Source organism: Hyla sarda, chromosome 8 (genome assembly GCF_029499605.1).
Source record: "Hyla sarda isolate aHylSar1 chromosome 8, aHylSar1.hap1, whole genome shotgun sequence".
In the NCBI taxonomy this organism is placed as follows: Eukaryota; Metazoa; Chordata; class Amphibia; order Anura; family Hylidae; genus Hyla; species Hyla sarda.
Genome location: NC_079196.1, coordinates 67150105 through 67171154, shown reverse-complemented (window position 1 = coordinate 67171154; position 21050 = coordinate 67150105). Strand labels below are relative to the sequence as shown.

The 21050-nt window shown below is 40.0% G+C and overlaps 1 protein-coding gene across 3 annotated transcripts in view; it reads left to right on the top strand.

Moving 5' to 3' along the window:
• PDE1A (phosphodiesterase 1A) overlaps positions 1-21050 on the top strand; it is a 421223-nt gene that overhangs the window by 363966 nt on the left and 36207 nt on the right. For all 3 annotated transcript variants that reach the window (XM_056533525.1, XM_056533526.1, XM_056533527.1), the window contains exons 3-9: positions 518-700; positions 1574-1640; positions 4015-4131; positions 5802-5942; positions 14393-14493; positions 17360-17485; positions 19850-19951. In XM_056533525.1, coding sequence (XP_056389500.1) covers positions 518-700; positions 1574-1640; positions 4015-4131; positions 5802-5942; positions 14393-14493; positions 17360-17485; positions 19850-19951 — 837 coding nt within the window. The remainder of the gene's footprint in view (positions 1-517; positions 701-1573; positions 1641-4014; positions 4132-5801; positions 5943-14392; positions 14494-17359; positions 17486-19849; positions 19952-21050) is intronic.

Genomic DNA, 21050 nt, shown 5'->3' with positions numbered 1-21050 from the left:
ATTTTTTTTTTGTTTGTTGTTAAGGAAATCATGCTTTCTCTCCCATAGAAGTCTATATGAGGCAAACAATGCCATCAAAAACATCATATGTGTTTAGCATTGGCATTTTTGCAGGCATTTTCCCCCAATTCATCAATAGAAATCCTCAGGTCACATGAAAAAAAACACTAAGACTAAAACCGACTTTTTCTGGAAAAGTGCCACAAAAACTGCATCTTGGGAGAGCAAAATGACACGGCAGTTTTTTGTGGCTTTTTTTTTTTTTTCTTTTTAAGTAAAAAAAAATATACATTTAAAAATAAATGTAGGAACCTAACCTAATATATTCTTATGTCAGTTAATCATAAATTACTCAGCAGGGGAACCCTAGGAAACCTGACTACAATACATTACTTTTTTAGTCTTCCTGATTACAGATTCTTAGCAAATCCCTTATCATCAAATGAATGGCCTACTTTGTAAATTTTACTTTTTTTCATAGTTGTGTTATTATGTTTTCATTATATCAAATATATAGGAAACTATTGGATACAGAAGATGAGCTCTCTGATATCCACACAGACGCTGTTCCAATGGAAGTACGGGACTGGTTAGCATCCACTTTCACAAGAAAAATGGGAATGAGACGGAGGCGTCCCGAAGAGAAACCAAAGTTTCGAAGTATTGTCCATGCAGTCCAAGCTGGTATATTTGTGGAAAGGTAATTCTTACTTCTGTTGGTTGCATTATGTGGTGGCATTTAGATAGATACATCCTTACCCCATTCCCCCATTCAACCTATAGCCAGGCCTATGATTAGTATTAGATTTTCCATTTGTACTACACAACTATGTCAAACGGGTAGTCCGAGAGTAGTCAGAGATGACTGAAGTTAATATTTTTATTTAATATTTTAATAGTTTTATATACACCAAAATATTTAAATGATTTAACCTAAAAAGTAATGGTTCCTCAGTTGGTATAACATTATAATTTTAAAATTGTTTTAAAAATGGTAAACCATTAGCTGCTTTAATCCTTGTCTTTAGAAACACATCATCACCCTTGAGGACTCAGCTTTGTACAATTTAAAAAATATATCTGTGTGGAAATAAAATGTCCCTAGCAATTTTAATCTTGAAGGTACTGTTATTCAATCACTGGGTTTATAGCACCAATGTAATAAGGCTAGGGGTGACCTTCAAAAAATCTGGACAAGTCCAGTTTCTTTTAATCTAATGGCTTGTTCACACGGCCGTCAGGCTCCGTTATGTGGAGCTCCTTTGGCAGTTCCATCAAGTTTAGCGGTGAAAAAAATAGTGCAAACACTATTGTTTTGTCCACTAAACTCCTGTAAAATAACCGGATTCCCGACAGAACCCCATACAAATAAATGGGGTCATTCAGGGAACATTTGGCTCAAGAAAATAAAAATCCAAATACACCCTAAAGGGGTCAGATGCAAGCGGCAATGTGAACCTAGCCTAGCTATAATAAAAATGTATATGTTTTTAGGTTTAAGTTTGGTAGATGGAAATTTTCTTATGTTCTAGGTTTCTTAGCTCAACCATAATTAATTTTTCTTTGTTTATAGGATGTATAGACGATCCTCCAATATGGCCGGGCTCACCTACCCATCTGCTGTTATAGGATGTTTAAAGGTAACTGAATACAACTGGTCATGATGTGATGATTTATGGGATGGTCTATCTAGGACTTATATCCAGCTTTGGTAATTGTTTTAGGCTGGTTAGATTTTATGAATTAGGTCTGGATGTGACATGCATAATGATTGATTTTCCACTTTTGCCTGGGCCTGAAAGTAATGATAATATACAGTATATAATTCATTAAAATATTAGAGCAAAAGGATACATTTTTGGGAAAACTGTACAATTGGTAGGAGACTCGAATACCCTTGTGGGCCACCTCTAGCTTGGATACAATGTGACATAAGGTGGTACATCTTGTTCTGTATGGCATCCTGTGGCCCATTTGCCCACAGATGTTGCAGGTGGGCCTGTAGATCCCGTGCACTTGAAGGCTGCCAAAGCAAGTTCATCATAAATCCTCGATTGGTGGTAAAGCTGATGTCTGGGTAGGCCCGGTAAATGGCAATTTCCCTTCACATATTCAGTTTCACAGCATATTTTATGGAAAAATTAAGGTGTAATGCAAAATACAATTGGTCCCTCAAAAAACAAACCATCATATGCTTCTATAGATGGAAAAATAAAAGGCAAGGGGGAAAAATGAAAATGCAAAAACTAAAATTGGTTACATCCTTAAAGCGCACCAGTCAGATTCCACAAAAAAAAAAAAATAATAATAATAATGTCACTCAGTACTTAATCCTGACCATGTACATCTAATTTTTATGCCTCTATCACCTATATTTACAGTATTATAAAAAATATCTCTTTTTATCAGTTCAAGAGGAAGGGGTGTGTCCCTCCTTGTCCATGAGTCATCTCATGTCCATGACTCATGGATAAGCTGATGCTGCTGCAGGACTGGTTAGTGTCCCTGTAGGTATTAGGGACCCGTAGTGGTGGGATTTTCAGGAGCCATTTTCTTTATTAAATATTCAACATCTTGTAAACAACCATATTTACAAAAAGTCTTTAATTTTCATCAGTAACAACATTTAAAAGGTTTTTGGATCTGATAGTTCCCATTAAAAAGTCTAAACATAATGAATATTTTAAGAAATGGAAAAGCCTTAGTCATAAGCTTCCTTACCTCTACTGGAGTGTCTTCATATGATTCCCTGCAGCATCCTGATGATAATCTCTCTTTGATGATAGCCTACCTGTCTTTCTAAAACTCTGCAAGGGCATCTATTATCGCTCTACATGAGATGTTGAGTCCACGTAAACACAGAGCAGGCATTTATGTTTCTAAGCCACAAAGCAAAATTATAAAGGAAACAAATTGTAATTAGTATGCTCTGAGAGCTGTATTGTGACCTTTATAGGGATACATTGCACATAATGTAAAATGTAAAAAAAAAAAGTAAAAATAAAAAGAATCCCATAATATATATATATATATATATACACACACAAATGTATATATACACACACATTTATTTATTAACTTAATCATATTGTGTTAATCTCATTGGTAAACATTATTATTAAAGTGTACCTGTCATCTAAAAAACGTTTTATATAATCTAGATAATACCGTTATATCTATATTTGTAATATACATTGGTTAAAAAATGAGTATATTTTTGTCCCTGCAGCTATTGCCTGTGTGTCTCTGTGAGGAGACCAAATACAGAAAGGGTGGGAGGACAAGCAGGGCTCTGTGCACTGAGGACAAGCAGGGCTCTGTGCACTGAGGACAAGCAGAGCTCTGTGCACTGAGGACAAGCAGGGCTCTGTACACTGAGGACAAGCAGGGCTCTGTACACTGAGGACAAGCAGATCTCTGTACACTGAGGACAAGCAGGGCTCTGTACACTGAGGACAAGCAGGGCTCTGTACACTGAGGATAAGCAGGGCTCTGTACACTGAGGATAAGCAGGGCTCTGTACACTGAGGACAAGCAGAGCAGGATGATTGACAAGCCAGGAACCTGCACAGAGCCCTGCTTTTCCTGCCCTCACTTCCTGTATTTGGACTATTCATAGAGACACACAGGCAACAGCTGCAGGGACAGAACTTATTCACCCAAAAAATATTTAAAAAAATGTAATCAATGTATTTTACAAATATGGATATAACTGTGTTATCTACATAATACAACATTTTTTTGTTCATAAAAGGTGCACTTTAAAGGGATACTCTGCTGCTCAGCATTTGGAACAAACTGTTCCGAACGCTTGAGCCGGCGCAGGAGCTCGTGACGTCATAGCCCCATCCCCTAATGATGCCCCCCCAATGAGCAGCGGACTACCCCTTTAATGTTAAATTGATCATTTTTAAACAATGCTATTTAATCTTACAAATCGTATTCTAAATGCAGCACATTTATGTTACATTGTTAATGTGTTTTTTTATTTTATTTTGATGTACCTCACAACAGGAGATCGATCAGTGGTCATTTAACGTGTTTTCTTTGAATGAAGCGAGTGGAGAACATGCACTAAAATTCATGGTCTATGAATTGTTTACCAGATACGACCTTATAAACCGTTTTAAGGTACGATCATTTATTTTTTGCCGCAATCATTTCAGTATGCTTTAGCTCGTAATAACAGCCTTACATTGTCACTCAGCTATCCTACAGTCCTAAATGACAAGGCTGTCTTATTTTCTACCAGTACGGGAGTAGGAAATCACAATATAACTTGACAGATTTGAGTTCAGGAGTGTGAGTGACAACTCAATTTTAACAACTTAAGAACTTAAAATGAAGAAGTTTCAAGATCTTATATTTTGTTGTTGTTTTTTGGTCTTAGGAGGACATTTTCTTTAGGTCTTATGCAAATAGCACTTTATGTCCTTCTGTATAGAATGCATGCAAAATACATGGTGCATCCAGAGGTGTAACCCGTTGTGAACATAGAAGTAAGGGGGCCCCATAGCAAATATCCATATGGGACCATGACAGAAAGGTATTTGTTTTTTCTTGCATTCCATGACCCATTGGTCAATATTTTTCTCCATTAATTTGTTGACAATGCAGTTTCTTCAAGAGAAGAGTTCTGCACATATTCTTACCAATAGAAAAAAGAATGGGCCAAAACAGGACAGGGCCCTCTCTTTTCAAGAGCCCCATAACAGCTGCATGGTTTTCTACTATGGTCTATATAGAGTAGGGGGAGATGGAGCAGTCACACCTTACTGTGTTGGCCAAAGGCCCTTTTAACACATAACATGGCACAATATCATAAATGTCATTCATAAGAAGACAAAAAGGTGCCCGCACTCACCGTGAGGAAACAGCAGACCAACTTCTATGGCATCTCGGACAGAACCGACTTCAGGCTGACAGCAGGGCGCTCAGAGTGGAGGCGACTGCCGGCAAAGTTTTGCACAGATCGTGCTTCTTCCAGCCTCGTATGAGGACGGAAGAAGCGCGATCTGCGCAAAACTTTGCCGGCAGTCGCCTCCACTCTGAGCGCCCTGCTGTCAGCCTGAAGTCGGATCTGTCCGAGATGCCATAGAAGTTGGTCTGCTGTTTCCTCACGGTGAGTGTGGGTACCTTTTTGTCTTCTTATGTATGCTATTGAGTGACTTTGGGTTTCTTGGTTCCCAGCACCTCCGGACCCACAGGCATCAGGACTCCGCGTTGTTACAGTGACAGATCGCTAGCCTCCACATTACATGCTGACACAATTGGTCTTTCTCCACAGCAGTGCCTTCTAGCTTGTGTTAGTTGTTATCATAAATGTCACCTGGTGGGTGGACACCTTGTTGAGACCATGAATTATACAGTAGATGTAGCCAGCTACAAATATCTCACATTGGCACAATTTCCCAGGTATGCGTCACACCAGTATGACATCTTTTACACTGGCTACAGTAAAGTTTGTATAGTGCTGTGTATTGTACATGACCAGCACTACAGACAGATTGTCAGTCACTTACAGTACACAGTAATTTCTGTGGTGCCATGGGACCTCCATAAGTGGAGCAGGGTCAAAATATGAATGCCTCTATTTGTGTTGGAGCATACTGCATTTTTACTTACAGAATTCAGAAGCACACAGAGTTACAGCATGATCCATTGATTTCAATAGCACCGCAATTTGGATCAGTAAAACATTCATATGCATGAGGCCTTATTGTATGCTTTTTCTTCTTAGGAGAACATTATTGACTGTATAATGAAGATGCATATAATATAACTTTGCTAACCTGTTCTAGATCCCGGTTGCCTGTCTTGTATCATTTGTGGAAGCTCTGGAGGTTGGTTACAGCAAATATAAAAATCCATACCACAATCTGATTCATGCAGCTGACGTTACCCAAACCGTGCACTACATAATGCTTCATACGGGTATCATGGTAAGCAATCTGGTTGTATAGCTTTGCATTAGACTGGATTATTTATAATGTATAAAGGCACATGCTAAACAATTTTTCACATGCATATTTTCTGCAGCTGATTTGGCTACCCACTGAAGTTAATGGGTAGCAAGAACAAAATATGCAGCAAATCCTGTACGTGTGAACGTACCCTAGGGGTATATTCACATGTATAATATCCTATGCAGATTTTTACAGGCCTTTGAAAAAGTGATCTGATTGGTTTCCATGGGCAACTGCTTCAATTTTCCTCTGCACAGGTTTTAATAAATCTACCCAATAGCTCCCTATGCTACATTGTTTACACAAGTCCCATTAACCCATTGGAGACATCAGTCATACAGGTAACTTGCTTCCTGGGGCTTAATGCACCAGGGCATACCTGTACGCCCTGAACTGTAAGGTATCTTTGAAGCAAGTAGGAGCTGAGCTCAATTTAGGGGTATGGTCCCATGTAGCGCTAACGCAGCATATTTCACGCTGTGCAAAATGTACTTTGCAAAATGGAAATATGCTGCATAGTCTGCGCTGAGCATACACACAAGGCTAGCCTGTGGCATCAGCAAGGCTGTGACTCGTAACCCCGCCCCCAATCCTCGCTGAATACACAGGGCTCTCTGTGTATGCTCAGCGCAGAATACGCAATGTTTTTCCCGCTGTGCAGCACATTTTGCACAGCATGAAATACGTTGCGTTAGTGCTATATGGGACCGTACCGATAGAGCAGTGAGTGATGACTGCTGTGAATAGTCAGACACTCCCTGCTAATGACAAGCAGTGGCGACCCCTCTGTAAAGAGCAAAAGATTTATGGAAAATGAAGGCAGAATAAGAAAGGTATTTAGGTGCTCTATTTACATCCAACATGGAGCACAACCCATGCTTGGCACATCGTACAAAATAGCCAATGCTGTGCTATATAAACAAAAAAAATATATAAAAAAATAAAAAATAGATTTCAGGTGTGCCTTCTTATACTTTTCAAAGGCCAGGACCCACATAGATTTTTCTAATCATATGCAACAGAAAAATATATTCAAGGGGCAGTCTCAAGAAGACAACTCTGTCCTGGCTTTAGAAACCCCCAAGATCTGAGCTGTAACTAGCCACACATCCAGTACAGGCTATCCACGTAATACATGGACAAGCCAGGCTGGGTTACTTGACACCAGAACTGCTAGTCTGATGTTTTCTCTTTCCCAAACCTGTTCAAATATTGAGAGATTATTACCTTGGTACCGTGATTAATTTTGCATCTTCTACAGAAGAAATATCATGGAAAAAACGTATCCCCTATCCAAAGGATAGGGGATAAGTATTAGATTGCGGGGGGTCGGAGCGCTGGGGCCACCCACAATCTCCTGTTTGGAGCCCCGGCTCTCCGTTACAGCAGCGTTTCATCATTGCTAAACAGCTCTCACATACAGCTATATGGAGAGGACGTGGCGGGATTGAATTCATCCTGTGTTGTCTGGGACTTATGGTGCAGTGATTACTGACAGTGTCTACATCAGTGTTTCTCAATTCCAGTCCTCAGGGCCCCCTAACAGGTCATTTTTTCAGGATTTCCTTAGTCTTTCACAGGTGATATAATTGTGGTGATGCCTGATTCACTGACCATAATTATGTCACCTGTGAAAGACTTAGGAAATCCTGAAAACATGACCTGTTAGGGGGTCCTGAGGACTGGAAATGAGAAACACTGGTCTACATATATACTTACAGTTTACCTTATCTACTTGTGTTTTTCTTTATGTATTTTTAATTGTACATCAATAAAATGTATGATTTTATTCTACATAGTACATGTGTGTGTTACGCCGAGCGCTCCGGGTCCCCGCTCCTCCCCGGAGCGCTCACGGCGTCTCTCTCCCTGCAGCGCCCCGGTCAGTCCCGCTGACCGGGAGCGCTGCACTGACATGGCCGTCGGGGATGCGATTCGCACAGCGGGACGCGCCCGCTCGCGAATCGCATCCCAAGTCACTTACCCGTCCTGGTCCCCGGCTGTCATCTGCTGGCGCGCGCGGCTCCGCTCTCTAGGGCGCGCGCGCGCCAGCTCTCTGAGACTTAAAGGGCCAGTGCACCAATGATTGGTGCCTGGCCCAATTAGCTTAATTGGCTTCCACCTGCTCCCTGGCTATATCACATCACTTCCCCTGCACTCCCTTGCCGGATCTTGTTGCCTTGTGCCAGTGAAAGCGTTTAGTGTTGTCCAAAGCCTGTGTTACCTGAACCCCTGCTATCCACCTTGACTACGAACCTTGCCGCCTGCCCCGACCTTCTGCTACGTCTGACCTTGCCTCTGCCTAGTCCTTCTGTCCCACGCCTTCTCAGCAGTCAGCGGGGTTGAGCCGTTGCTAGTGGATACGACCTGGTTGCTACTGCCGCAGCAAGACCATCCCGCTTTGCGGCGGGCTCTGGTGAACACCAGTAGCCTCTTAGAACCGGTCCACCAGCACGGTCCACGCCAATCCCTCGCTGACACAGTGGATCCACAACCTGTAGCCGAATCGTGACAGTGTGATTGTATTTTTGCTACTATATGGGAGATTAGTGTACTTGCTACATGTTGCCGCTGTTTTTGCTCCTTTCAATTACAGGAGTTTTTTTTTTATATTAACCCTTTTACTTACTGCTGGAGACATTGACTTTTACAGGATAAACTAATTATTGAATTACCATGGATGCCTGTCCCCTAATAAGAGAAAGTACACTTATCTCAAAGACTCAGATTAACTGTCTTTGTACGTGTTTCACCTGAAACCTTTGTACGTGTTTACGGCAGAATTTCTTTTGACAAAAATAGGATTGCTTGTCACTGTCAGGCAGAGAGAAAAGAAAAGCTTGGGAATTTTTTTTTCCCTTTTTCTTTTTGCTGAGATCCATAGTAATAACGTAACCAAAAAAAAAGTTTTAATCTCTCATGCTTCATATGCTTATTCAATGACAAGTGTACCCTAAGCGCTCCTTAACCAGGCAAATATCCTGAGCTTTGGATAATAAACCCTTTAAGTAACAAATTCTTCTCCTCCGCTCCGAGTGACAGCTTTAGCATGTTCCATGGCACAGGGGACTACTAGAGCTATCCCTCAAGAGTAGAGGGGAAGAGTATGGGAGGATTTACCACCAATAGCAAAGGACATTTGCCTGGTTAAAGGGGTATTCTGCCCACAGACATCTTATCCCCTATACAAAGGCCCCCATTGACACAAATGAAGGGGACGTGAATGGAATGGACGTGGCATGACCTCACATTTCCAGCCGCCGAAAACCAGCATTCTAAACACAGTGTTTAGGATAACGGTTGCGGCAAGGGGGCTGCACTGAGATCACAAGCGGTCCCAGTGGTGGGACTCCGGCAATCAGACATCTTATCCCCTATCCCCACTTTAAATCACCCCTTATCCCCATTTTACTCATAAAAGTGTAAAAAAAAAAAACATATTTGGAATCGCTGTGTGCGTAAATGTCCAAACTATCAAAATATAATGTAAATGATCATGTACGATGAACAGCGTAAACGTAAAGAAAAAACAAGAATGTCCAAAATTGCTGCATTTTGGTCAGGTAACATAAAAAAATTATAATAAAATGCAATCAAATAGTCACATTTACACAAAAGTTGTACAAAAAAACTATAGATCACGGTGCAAAAAATTAGCCCTCATACAACACTGTATACCGAAAAATGAGAAAGTTATAGGAGATCAAAATAGGGCGATTTTAAACATGTCATTATGTCATTACAAAGCACAATTGGTCACGCAAAAATCAAGCCCTATATGGGTCTGTGGATAGAAATATAAAAGAAGGCGAGTAGCAAAAAAACTAAAATGCAAAAAGGGGTACCCTGGTGGAAAACATTATTATTTTTTTTTTCAAATCAACTAAACTACAGAGGAAGCTAAGTTGTTCTTTTCAGTTGTTCTTTTCAGTCTGACGACAGTGCTCTCTGTTGACACCTCTGTCCATGTCAGGAACTGTCCAGAGTACAAGCAAATCCCCATAGCAAACCTCTCCGGCTCTGGACAGTTCCTGACACGGACAGAGGTGTCAGCAGAGAGCACTGTGGTCACCATTAAAGAACAACTCAACTTCCTCTGTAGTATACAGTAACTGACGCTGATAAGTACTGGAAGGATTAAGATTTTTTAAATCTGTATTTTAACTTTCAGGAACCAGTTGATTTGAAAAAAAATTTGGTCCACCGGACTACCGGAGTACTCAGTTAAGGCTAAGTTCAGTGTACAATGTAAAATGAAAAGAAAAAAACAGCCATAAAATAGGCATAAATATAAAAAGTCAGTGACAACATTTAAAAAACAAAACAAAAAAAACAGCCATAATTCCAGCATTGGAATTACAGATTTGTTGAACAATGTGTTGCCTGGTGGTTTCTTTTCCATAGACTTTCATTATTTGATAAAAAGAAATATGGCCATTTTTATATGTAATTGATGGCTGTTTTCTTCTTTTTCTTTTTCTTTTTCTTTTACAATGTGTGAACCCAGCCTAACTGTGCACAGTGATTTGTGGTGTTTTTGGAATACATACTTTCTACCCAGTATACCATATTTGGTTTTGGGGGTATGTAAAATACCCTCTTCTTACTGGTGACATTTCAACATGGAGGAAATGCCTGATCAGCCAATCACTGGTTAAGATGGGTCACAGCTGTAGCCAAATATTGGCTTGACCAACATCTTCTGCATGTGAAAGCATTATTAGTAAGCAAGTAAGGTCAAGGGGACCTGAGCAATGATGGAACAGCAGTAGTGTGAGATTGAGGGGTTGGACAGGTAAATATTGATATATATATATATATATATATATATATATATATATATATATATATATATATATTTATTTATATATACACGCATCTTTAAAATTTTGGTGAAAACCCCATAGCGCATTATGTAACAGGCCATGAAATGAAATACTAAGCACAAAAGCAAATAAGTACAAAAGAAATCTATGTTTCATTGCAAAAAGCAGTGTTATATAATTCCAGATGCCCATTCTTCCTTTCTCTTTCATTTCTACAATTTAATAATAACTCCTATGAGCAATAAATTCAGAGGAGAACATTATGACTAATGTGAAAGACACATGACATATAAGAATGTATATTTAGTCAATGCAGTTTGAAAATATTTAAGACATATTAACACTAACCTATCATTATTTGTCTGTGCCTTCGAACATTGTGAGGGTAATAATATGTCTGTCTTTTGGGTTTTTTATAGCATACTGTAAGTTATTGTACATTAAATCTGTGTTTCTCTATATTTCTAAAATTCTTTGTATTGGATATTACAATGTTTCATAGGCTTCATCAAATATCAAAATCAGAATCTTAGTTCTCATATTGATTCATGGGAACTGTCAGAAGCAGAAGCCCTTTATTCAATACAAAAAAAAAAAAACACAAGAGGGGAAATGTACTGTCGCAAATCCACCAGAATTCCTGCTCAATTTACATACTAAAATTGGCATACATGCCTTGCACCACATTTATTATATAATCAGTTTGAATACTTAATATACCTTGCCTGACAATGGGGTGTAGCTTATTTGGAAGGGACATGGATGCGATTCAAATTAATAAGAGGTGTGTAGCTAGACAAAAGTGTTTAGATACATAAATAACTGCCACTCCAAAAAATAAATCATAAAAGAATATATTGTTTGTGTGCTCTAATAAAATGACAAATATTCCTATATTTTGGTCTGGGGGCGGTTTATGTTACTTTTTTTGTGAGTGTATAGTATAGCAAGGAAGTAGTAGCGATGCACTCGGATGCACAGATTTGAAAACTTTGTGTTTCAGACATTTGTTTAAAATTGTCAAAAGATGCACCAAAATGATTTAACAGCATGAGGCACCGTGATAATTTCATGGGCTCTATACGCTCCCGATACGCGCTTTAAATGACCGCAGTTCTCATAGATCGGTGCTCTTAAAAACCTCATGATTCGCCAACAAATGAGTGTTTGTTTGACTGTTCATTGACTTGTTGCTGGACAATATTAGCCTTTTTGACCAATAGTCACCCTGTATAATGGAACCCTCTAGTTTAAAGGCCCAATTACACAAGGCGATTATTGTCCGAACAGGCTAATATGGCCCTGTGTAATAGGCCCAGCGAGCAGCTGATGGATGATTGATCACCTCTTATAAACCAGCTTAAAAAATATCAAGAAGATGTGCGGCTAACAAAATAAAAGTAAAGGGCCACCTCCAGGGACAATCCAACAATTGTGCGTGCTGCCCTGTCCACACAATAATCGAGACGCATAACAGGCTCCCTATACAAGAGCTGATTTACTTGATTGACGCTCACATTGGACCCAGGTCCTGCCCATATAATACTACCTTAACCCCTTAAGGACTCAGCCCATTTTGGCCTTAAGGACTCAGACAATTTAATTTTTACGTTTTCATTTTTTCCTCCTCGCCTTCTAAAAATCATAACTCTTTTATATTTTCCTCCACAGACTAGTATGAGGGCTTGTTTTTTGTGCGACCAGTTGTCCTTTGTAATGACATAACTCATTATATCATAAAATGCATGGCTCAACCAAAAAACACTATTTTTGTGGGGAAATTAAAACGAAAAACGCAATTTTGCTAATTTTGGAAGGTTTCGTATTCACGCCGTACAATTTATGGTAAAAATGACATGTGTTCTTTATTCTGAGGGTCAATACGATTAAAATGATACCCATTATTACATACTTTTCTATTATTGTTGCGCTTAAAAAAATCACAAACTTTTTAACCAAATTAGTACGTTTATAATCCCTTTATTTTGCTGACCTCTAACTTTTTAATTTTTCCGTATAAGCGGCGGTATGGGCGCTCATTTTTTGCGCCATGATCTTTACTTTTTTTTTATACCACATTAGCATATAAAAAACTTTTAATACATTTTTTATAATTTTTTTTAAAATAAAATGTATTAAAAAAGTAGGAATTTTGGACTTTTTTTTTTTCGTTCACGCCGTTCACCGTACGGGATCATTAACATTTTATTTTAATAGTTCGGACAGTTACGCACGCGGTGATACCAAATATGTCTATAAAAAAAATTACGCTTTTGGGGGTTAAAATAGGAAAAAACGGACGTTTTACTTTTTTATTGGGGGAGGGGATTTTTCACTTTTTTTTTACTTTTACTTTTCCATTTTTTTCCATTTTTTTTTACACTTGAATAGTCCCCATAGGGGACTATTCATAGCAATACCATGATTGCTAATACTGATCTGTTCTATGTATAGGACATAGAACAGATCAGTATTATCGGTCATCTTCTGTTCTGGTCTGCTCGATCACAGACCAGAGCAGGAGACACCGGAAGCCGGACGGAGGAAGGTGAGGGGACCTCCGTGCGGCGTTCTGAATGATTGGATCCCCGCAGCAGCGCTGCGGGCGATCCGATCATTCATTCAAATCGCGCACTGCCGCAGATGCCGGGATCTGTATTGATCCCGGCACCTGAGGGGTTAATGGCGGACGCCCGCGAGATCGCGGGCGTCGGCCATTGCCGGCGGGTCCCTGGCTGCGATCAGCAGCCGGGATCAGCCGCGCATGACACGGGCATCGTTAAGTACCACCGCACCAGGACGTACATTTACGTCCTGCGTCCTTAAGGGGTTAAAGGGGTACTCCAGTAGAAAACTTTTTTTTTTTTTTAAATCAACTGGTGCCAGAAAGTTAAACAGATTTGTAAATTACTTCTATTAAAAAATCTTAATCCTTCCTGTACTTATTAGCTGCTAAATACTACAGTGGAAATTATTTTCCATTTGAAACACAGAGCTGTCTGCTGACATCATGAGCACAGTGCTCTCTGCTGACATCTCTGTCCATTTTAGGAACTGTCCAGAGTAAAAGGAAATCCCCATAGCAAACATATGCTGTTCTGGACAGTTCCTAAAATGGACAGAGATGTCAGCAGAGAGCACTGTGCTCATGATGTCAGCAGACAGCTCTGTGTTTCAAAAAGAAAATAATTTCCGCTGTAGCATTTAGCAGCTAATAAGTACGGGAAGCATTAAGATTTTTTAATCAAAGTAATTTAAAAATCTGTTTAACTTTCTGGCACCAGTTGATTTAAATTAAAAAAAAGTTTTTCACCAGAGTACCACTTTAAGTTTTAGCCAGTTTTAGTAAACCTGCCCAAACTCATTGGTCTTTTTGGCACAGTTTATGCCAGAATATTCGTGCCTCAATTGTTCCTCACTGTTCCTTACTCTTGAAAAATTAGTATTATTAAGAATCAAGCCCTTTTTGTGTAATGAGGGTAATGTCCTGTATAAAAAAATAAAAGACAGAGGACAACCCCTTAGGTCCCCCTTAAGTTATTATATTATTATAAATGTATATTAGTTTTTGTGACAGTGTGAAATTTTGGATTTTTGCAGCACTGGCTCACAGAACTGGAAATTTTGGCAATGATCTTAGCTGCTGCTATCCATGACTATGAGCACACAGGGACCACAAATAACTTTCACATACAAACAAGGTAAGAACCATTTTCTAATTTGAATATATCCACACAATTTATGAAAAAATGGGCTCCTCTATATGGGAAGATGTCTCAAACTGCTCGGTATTGTACAAAGATAGTTTTTAATATTTAATCAACCTCTCCTTGTACTTCTCTGTGTGGTGCAAGGTGGTGGCTGTCTTTGAAAGTCAAGATGTCTCAACATCACAATTAAGGGCTGATCATACATAAAAGGTACACATACATTCATCTGACATCCAGACATCAGCTAAGTGTGCCTATTTATATCTATATGGGCATGGGAAATAACTGGTTACCAGGCACTTTTAGTATCAGCTTACAGTATTTTCTGCTACAATAAAGGATCAGGTATGTTGAAATCTAACATGCTTTATCCATCTTTTCCCTCGCGGGACCCCCCCACGTTCTCCCTGCAGCACCCGGCATTCGTTTGCAATGTCACGGCCACACTCCTTGTGACGTCATGCCCCCTCAATGCAAGTCTATGGGAAGAGGCTTGGTGGCCATCACTCCCCCTTCCATAGACTTGTATTGAGGGGGCTTGACCATGACATACGAGCCTCTGGTGCCGCACACCGAGTGTTCTAAGCGGGAGCTTCAGGGAGATTGCGGGGGTCCCAGCGACGGGACCCCCACGATCAGACATCTTATCCCCTATCCTTTGGATAGGGGATAAGATGTCTAGGGGTGGAGTACCCCTTTAAGATGCATTCATGGTGGGAGAATTTCTAAATTGCCCAAGTGGAACTAGTGCCTCCAGTTGGCTCTTTTTTCAACCGTATCCGTCTTTTGACCCAGACTAAAATCCATGGTCTGCTGTGGTTTTTAGTCCAGATCAAAAGCTGTATATGGTTGGAATATAACCTGTTATAATCACTAGCTGAATCCTTTTGGCTGTTTGAGACAACATGAGGTTTGAAAATTCTTCCCCCCGATCCGGCTGCCGGAAAGTAAAAACTTGATGTAAAAGCACCTTTATACAAATTTTCACATTAGCAGTGGTTACTTCTCAGCACTGGACACGTTAGAAAAAGTAAATTAAAAGAAAACCAGGGAGCAAAACAAACATACTGTACAACAAAAATATCTAGACACAAGAGTTGTTTTTTTTAAAATTATTATTCCAGTTGAAAAATAGCTATGCTTTTGCACGATATACCAGAAAACCATCCTATTTTTTCATGGGATAACCCCTTTACTGGACATGGCAGTGAAGGCAAAGTAGGTTTTATACACTGTCAATGCAAACAATGCAAACGTTACAGAACTGAGACCTGATCAGACTATTGGGACTGACAGTATGTTGGCTTTTCACAGCTAGAAAATAACTAACATATTTTGGCCACCAAACAGGTCACTTGGAGCTATAATGTTCAAAAACAATATTTACAAACAATTATAGCTCTTTGTTATATTTTTTTTATTTATTTCCTCCTCTCCGCTGTAATAAGAGAGTCCATATTATTAGGTGTCAGGTCCAGTAGCAAACAGAGCCCTCTATAATTTGCATGTCCTAGTTTAAATTGCCTAAATCAAGTTTTTATATTAAACATATTTGAAAATAATTTTGGGGGAATTTTTTTTCTAATTTTCATTGTAATATCTATATTTTAAAGAGTACCTATCATTTGTTCATAACATCCTTTTATTTTCCTTGGTGACAAACAAACCACCCCCGCCTTTTCATTTTATTATTGGTGCTTTATTTACCTAGTTTTAGGTCTGCTATCTCTGCTTACTCTCAGTAAGCGCTGCAATATAGGAAGAAGCATTCCATGGCAGGTGCGAGATCATCCAGTGGCCCTGCCAGAGAATACTTACACCCTTCCTCATCTGAGCTGAAGAGGTCCTGCCTGTATTTCTGGATTTTTGTCTCCGCCAGGCCGCTGCAGGAGACAATTCTGATTAATGCAGACAGGACCAGAAGGAGGACCTCTAGTGGCAGGACGTGTAAGGTGCTTTTTATGATATAAAGGTTAGAAATGTTATTAAAGGGGAAGTCAGGTGGTGAAAAACGTATCCTCCATCCTAAGGATAGGGGATACGTTTCAGATTGCGGGGGGTCCGACCGCTGAGGCCCCCCTCGATCTCCTGTACAGGACCCGGCTCGCTGGCCAGATAGCGCGTGTTGACCACCGCACGAAGTGACAGCCAACACGCCCCCTCAATACAACTCTATGGCAAAGCTGGAGATTGCCGAAGGCAGCGCTTCGGCTCTGCCGTATAGTGGTATTGAGGGGGCGTGTCAGCCGCCGCTTCGTGCGGTGGTCAACATGCCCCCTTCCCGCAGGCTGTCGGGGCCCCATACAGGAGATCACGGGGGGGCCAAGCGGTCGGACCCCCCGCGATCTGAAACTTATCCCCTATCCTTTGAATAGGAGATATGCGTTTTTCACCACTGGATATCTCCTTTAAGAAGTATATTAGGGAGTTATTAGATATGGACAAATTTACAACATATTAAAATGTATCCGAAATGATAGGTACCATTTAAAATAATCCATTTAAAATCTTTCAGTTTTCTTTCTGCCCTCTAAGCCTAAAACTAAGACTTCCGGTTCTGTGTGTGATGATAAGAAGGAGACTGCTGGAAAGTGATCTGTACAGCATTACACCAGTAGATAGAAAAGACAATAGATAAAGCTCATAGCTCAGACTCCTCCTTCTCCCTTTGGAATGACCTCTTCAGAGGTCACCAAGCATGCCCAGACATGCTCCCCATTTAGTTCATATCCATTGTTGACTATGTCCATGGGCCCTGCTGTAAAGCTGTAAAGCATATTATAAACTGTTGTTCAGAAAACTACTTTAGTTTCTCTTCTACAATTCGACCACAGTGCTCTTTGTTTTTCCTGTTTAGGTCTGATGCTGCAATACTGTACAATGACCGTTCTGTTCTAGAAAATCATCATGTAAGCGCTGCCTATCGAATAATGCAAGAGGATGACATGAACATTTTGGTAAATTTGTCCAAAGATGACTGGAGGTAAAGTATCACAGTTACCAAAAATTATTTTCGTATAAAATCTTTTGGGTTTCAGTAATAAAAGCCGTTTGGTCCACTAACGCAGGATAGGTGATACATTTACAATCCATGGGGGGGTCCAGAGGTCAAGAGAAAGGTGGTCCCTGAGTGCCCCTTGTGAATAGCCTTGCACCACCGCTCTATTCATTGGCTATGATACCAACAGTGACAGTTGTGCCTGATCCCCATCAGGCCCAAAGCAGTGAATAATTAGATCCAATAAACAAAATATTTTTCATTTCTCTTGTCCCCTAAGAAGAAAAAAAAATTCCAGGTAACTACTAGGCCATTATTTTATACAATTCACCAATAATATTATGCCAGTTAAACTTTGTTTTTTAATGATTATTATCGTAAGGGTTAACCCCATAAGAACACAGCCAATATTATTTTAGCATTTTCATTTTGTCCTTCTTGTCTGCAAAGAGCATAACTCTTAGTTTTCCATCTTCAGACCCATATGAGGGCTTATTTTTTTTAGCATTACCAATTGTACTTTCTACTTACATTACTTAGTTTTACCATAAAATGTAAAAAAGTATGTTCAACACTTCCCTATTTGAACCACCTGTAACTTAATCTAATTTTTCGGTATATGTGTGCTGTGATCTGCATTTTATTTTTTATTTTTTTGCTACCAGTTTTGCATATATGTGATTTTTTTGTCATTTTTTACAAACATTTTTTGGAATGTCATGTGACCAAAAAGCAGCAATTGTGGCCTTTTTTATTTTTTTTTTTAGTTTTACCTGTAAGCCATTCATTTTTTACACATTTTTGGGTAAAATAGGAAAAAGGAGGGGCTTATTCAATTTTTTTGTACTTTTTTTTTCATTTTTTTTACATTTTTATGTCCCTATAGAGGACTATTTACAGCAATAATTAGATTGCTAATACTATTTAGTGCCATGCATAGTCATAGCACTGATCAGTATGATGGGCGATCTACCTCTCTGGTCTTCTAGTAGGCAGACCAGAGAAGAAGACCCCTAGAAAGCTACTGGATGCAGGTGAGAGGACCTCTGGCTGCCATCGTGCTCATCTAATCCCTGCTTTTGATTCCATGGTGACCAGATAAGCAATCAGAGACACCGCAATGCTGCAGATGCCATGGTAAGTATTGATCACGGCATCTGAGGAGGTAATGGCGGACATCAGCGTGTTTGCTGATGACCACCATTACCAGAAGGTACTTGGCTGCTAATAGCATCTGGGACCTGTTGTGCATGAAGCTCTAGTGCCCGCTTCATGTACAGTATGCAAATGTACGTCTTGGAGTGCAAAGTACCAGGCCATCAAGATGTACATTTACATCCAAAGTCTGTAAGGGAATTTGTCATCAGCATCACCCAAACTAACCTGTTGTGGAGGCTTATATATGCCGATGGTGCTTATTAAAATGGTCTTTACCATTTTTCAATCCCTGCTCCTGTTCCTCTGTTGTGGAAAATGTAGACATGCAAATTAGGCTTTTGGTGGACCAGGGGCATCCGCTAGCCTGGAGTGCACAGTGACGTCCTGCCTGAAAGATCTCAGGTAAGGTTAAGTGTACTTCTTACATAGGCCAAGGCTGTAAAGCAGCAGGTGAAGCCTGGAAGTGGCACATTTGTAATTGACAATGTGAGATCATTACATGAGACCACTCTGCTCATGAGAGAGATGTCACAAGAGAAGAAAAAATAATATTTATAAAGAAGACGTTAAACTAGAAGATGCAGGCCAGATGCCACAGTGCACTCGGAGTTAAGGAATGTCCTGAGTGCACAAAGAGCCTCATTTGCATATTCAAATTTTCGGCTATAACGGAAGAAGGCGGGCATGGGTTGAAAAATGGTTAAAACCATTCTAATCAGCGTCACCTGCACTATAAGCCTGTAGAACTGCTAAGCATGGGTGACACTGACAACAGATTAATGTACATAGCTTTATTATGGCTTCATAAAGTGTCGGAATTGTATGAAGCCATAATAAGGCAACTATAGCAGTCTATATGTGCTTCTGATTCTATAGAAAGATGAATTAACAGGATCAAACAGAAAATATCATAGCATGCTTTATTGGATGATGTGTCATGAAAGTATTCATACCTAGAAGTAGTGCGTTCATGGTAAATATATCTACAATATTGGCTGTAGAGGGGCACCATATATCATCACAACGCTCCACAGAATTAGAGAAGCACCGTGAGCTGCCAAAGAGGCTCTGTGTGTGTTCTCCAAACACAGAAAGATACTTTTAATAAGATCTGATATTAAAATTAACTTTTTAGCTAGTATTTTCCAGTTGCCCTGGTGGGTATGTTACTTGTGTTGCTTTGGTTTACAGAGACTTGAGGACACTGGTGATTGAGATGGTTCTATCTACAGATATGTCTGGTCACTTCCAGCAGATAAAGACCATGAGAAATACGTTACAGCAGCCAGAAGGGTAAAGAACACTATGATGTCATCTATGTTGTGTTTTATATCTTTAACATTTTTATTAGGCTCTTTACTATACAAAGCTGAAATAATGTAAAAGTATTGGAACTACCCCTGGTTACAGGAAAGAGGGATTGTGTCTTGAGTTATGCCACGATTAAAACTTGTCCCCTATCTACAGGATTGGAGATAAATAGCAGATTATTAGAGGGTCTACCTCTGAGACCCCCATTGATCATGAGACTGGGGGTCCCAGAGGTATTCCGTCTAATAATTAAATATTCTCTGCCACTGCTCCATTCACATAGCTAAGTTCAGCAATCCCCAATGTAAATCATGTAAATCCCATAGAGAATGAACGGAGTGCTAGATGAGCATGCATGCCATGGTGCGTTTCCATTAATTTGGCGACAATTGACCTTCACTTTTGTGATTGTTAGTGGTCTGACCCCCCCCCCCCCCACACACACACACACACACACACACATGTACACACAATTACCTCGTAATGCCCTATCCTGTGAATAAGGCATAACTTGTAATCTTGAGAACCCCTCTGTAAGTAAACCCCTTTAAAAAATATAAACATTATGGAACTGTGGTGTAAAAATCCTGAATATTGTAACCACATAATTCTATGAGCTTCTAGTGTGCCTTCACGTACTTGCAGAATGTACCACCACATGTTATACTAAGGAACCATTATATGGGGCTCATCCCTGAGACATTAAACAGGAGTGCTTGGAGTGCCTATGGCTTTGGTTTTGTAGGGTGTCTATGTGTTATGGTACACCCTGCAAGCACACAGCTTTACCATGAGTATGGGGTCTACAAGTGTTTAAAGGGTAGCTCCCACCATACATTTTTTTTTCTTTCTGTCCCTGCCTATTGCCCATCTATCCCTAACCCCCTCCCTGCCTTTACATTTTTTTTTTTTACTATATTAAAATGCCTTTTTGTCTGCCTGGTAGTGTGCTCACTACCACGCAGACTTCCCCAGCAGGCACCACGTCACTGATGCCTGCTGGGGCCGGCACTTCCGCCCTTAGCTCACTATACAGGGTGCCTCCAGCTGTTTCACCACTACAACTCCCAGCTTGCCCTGA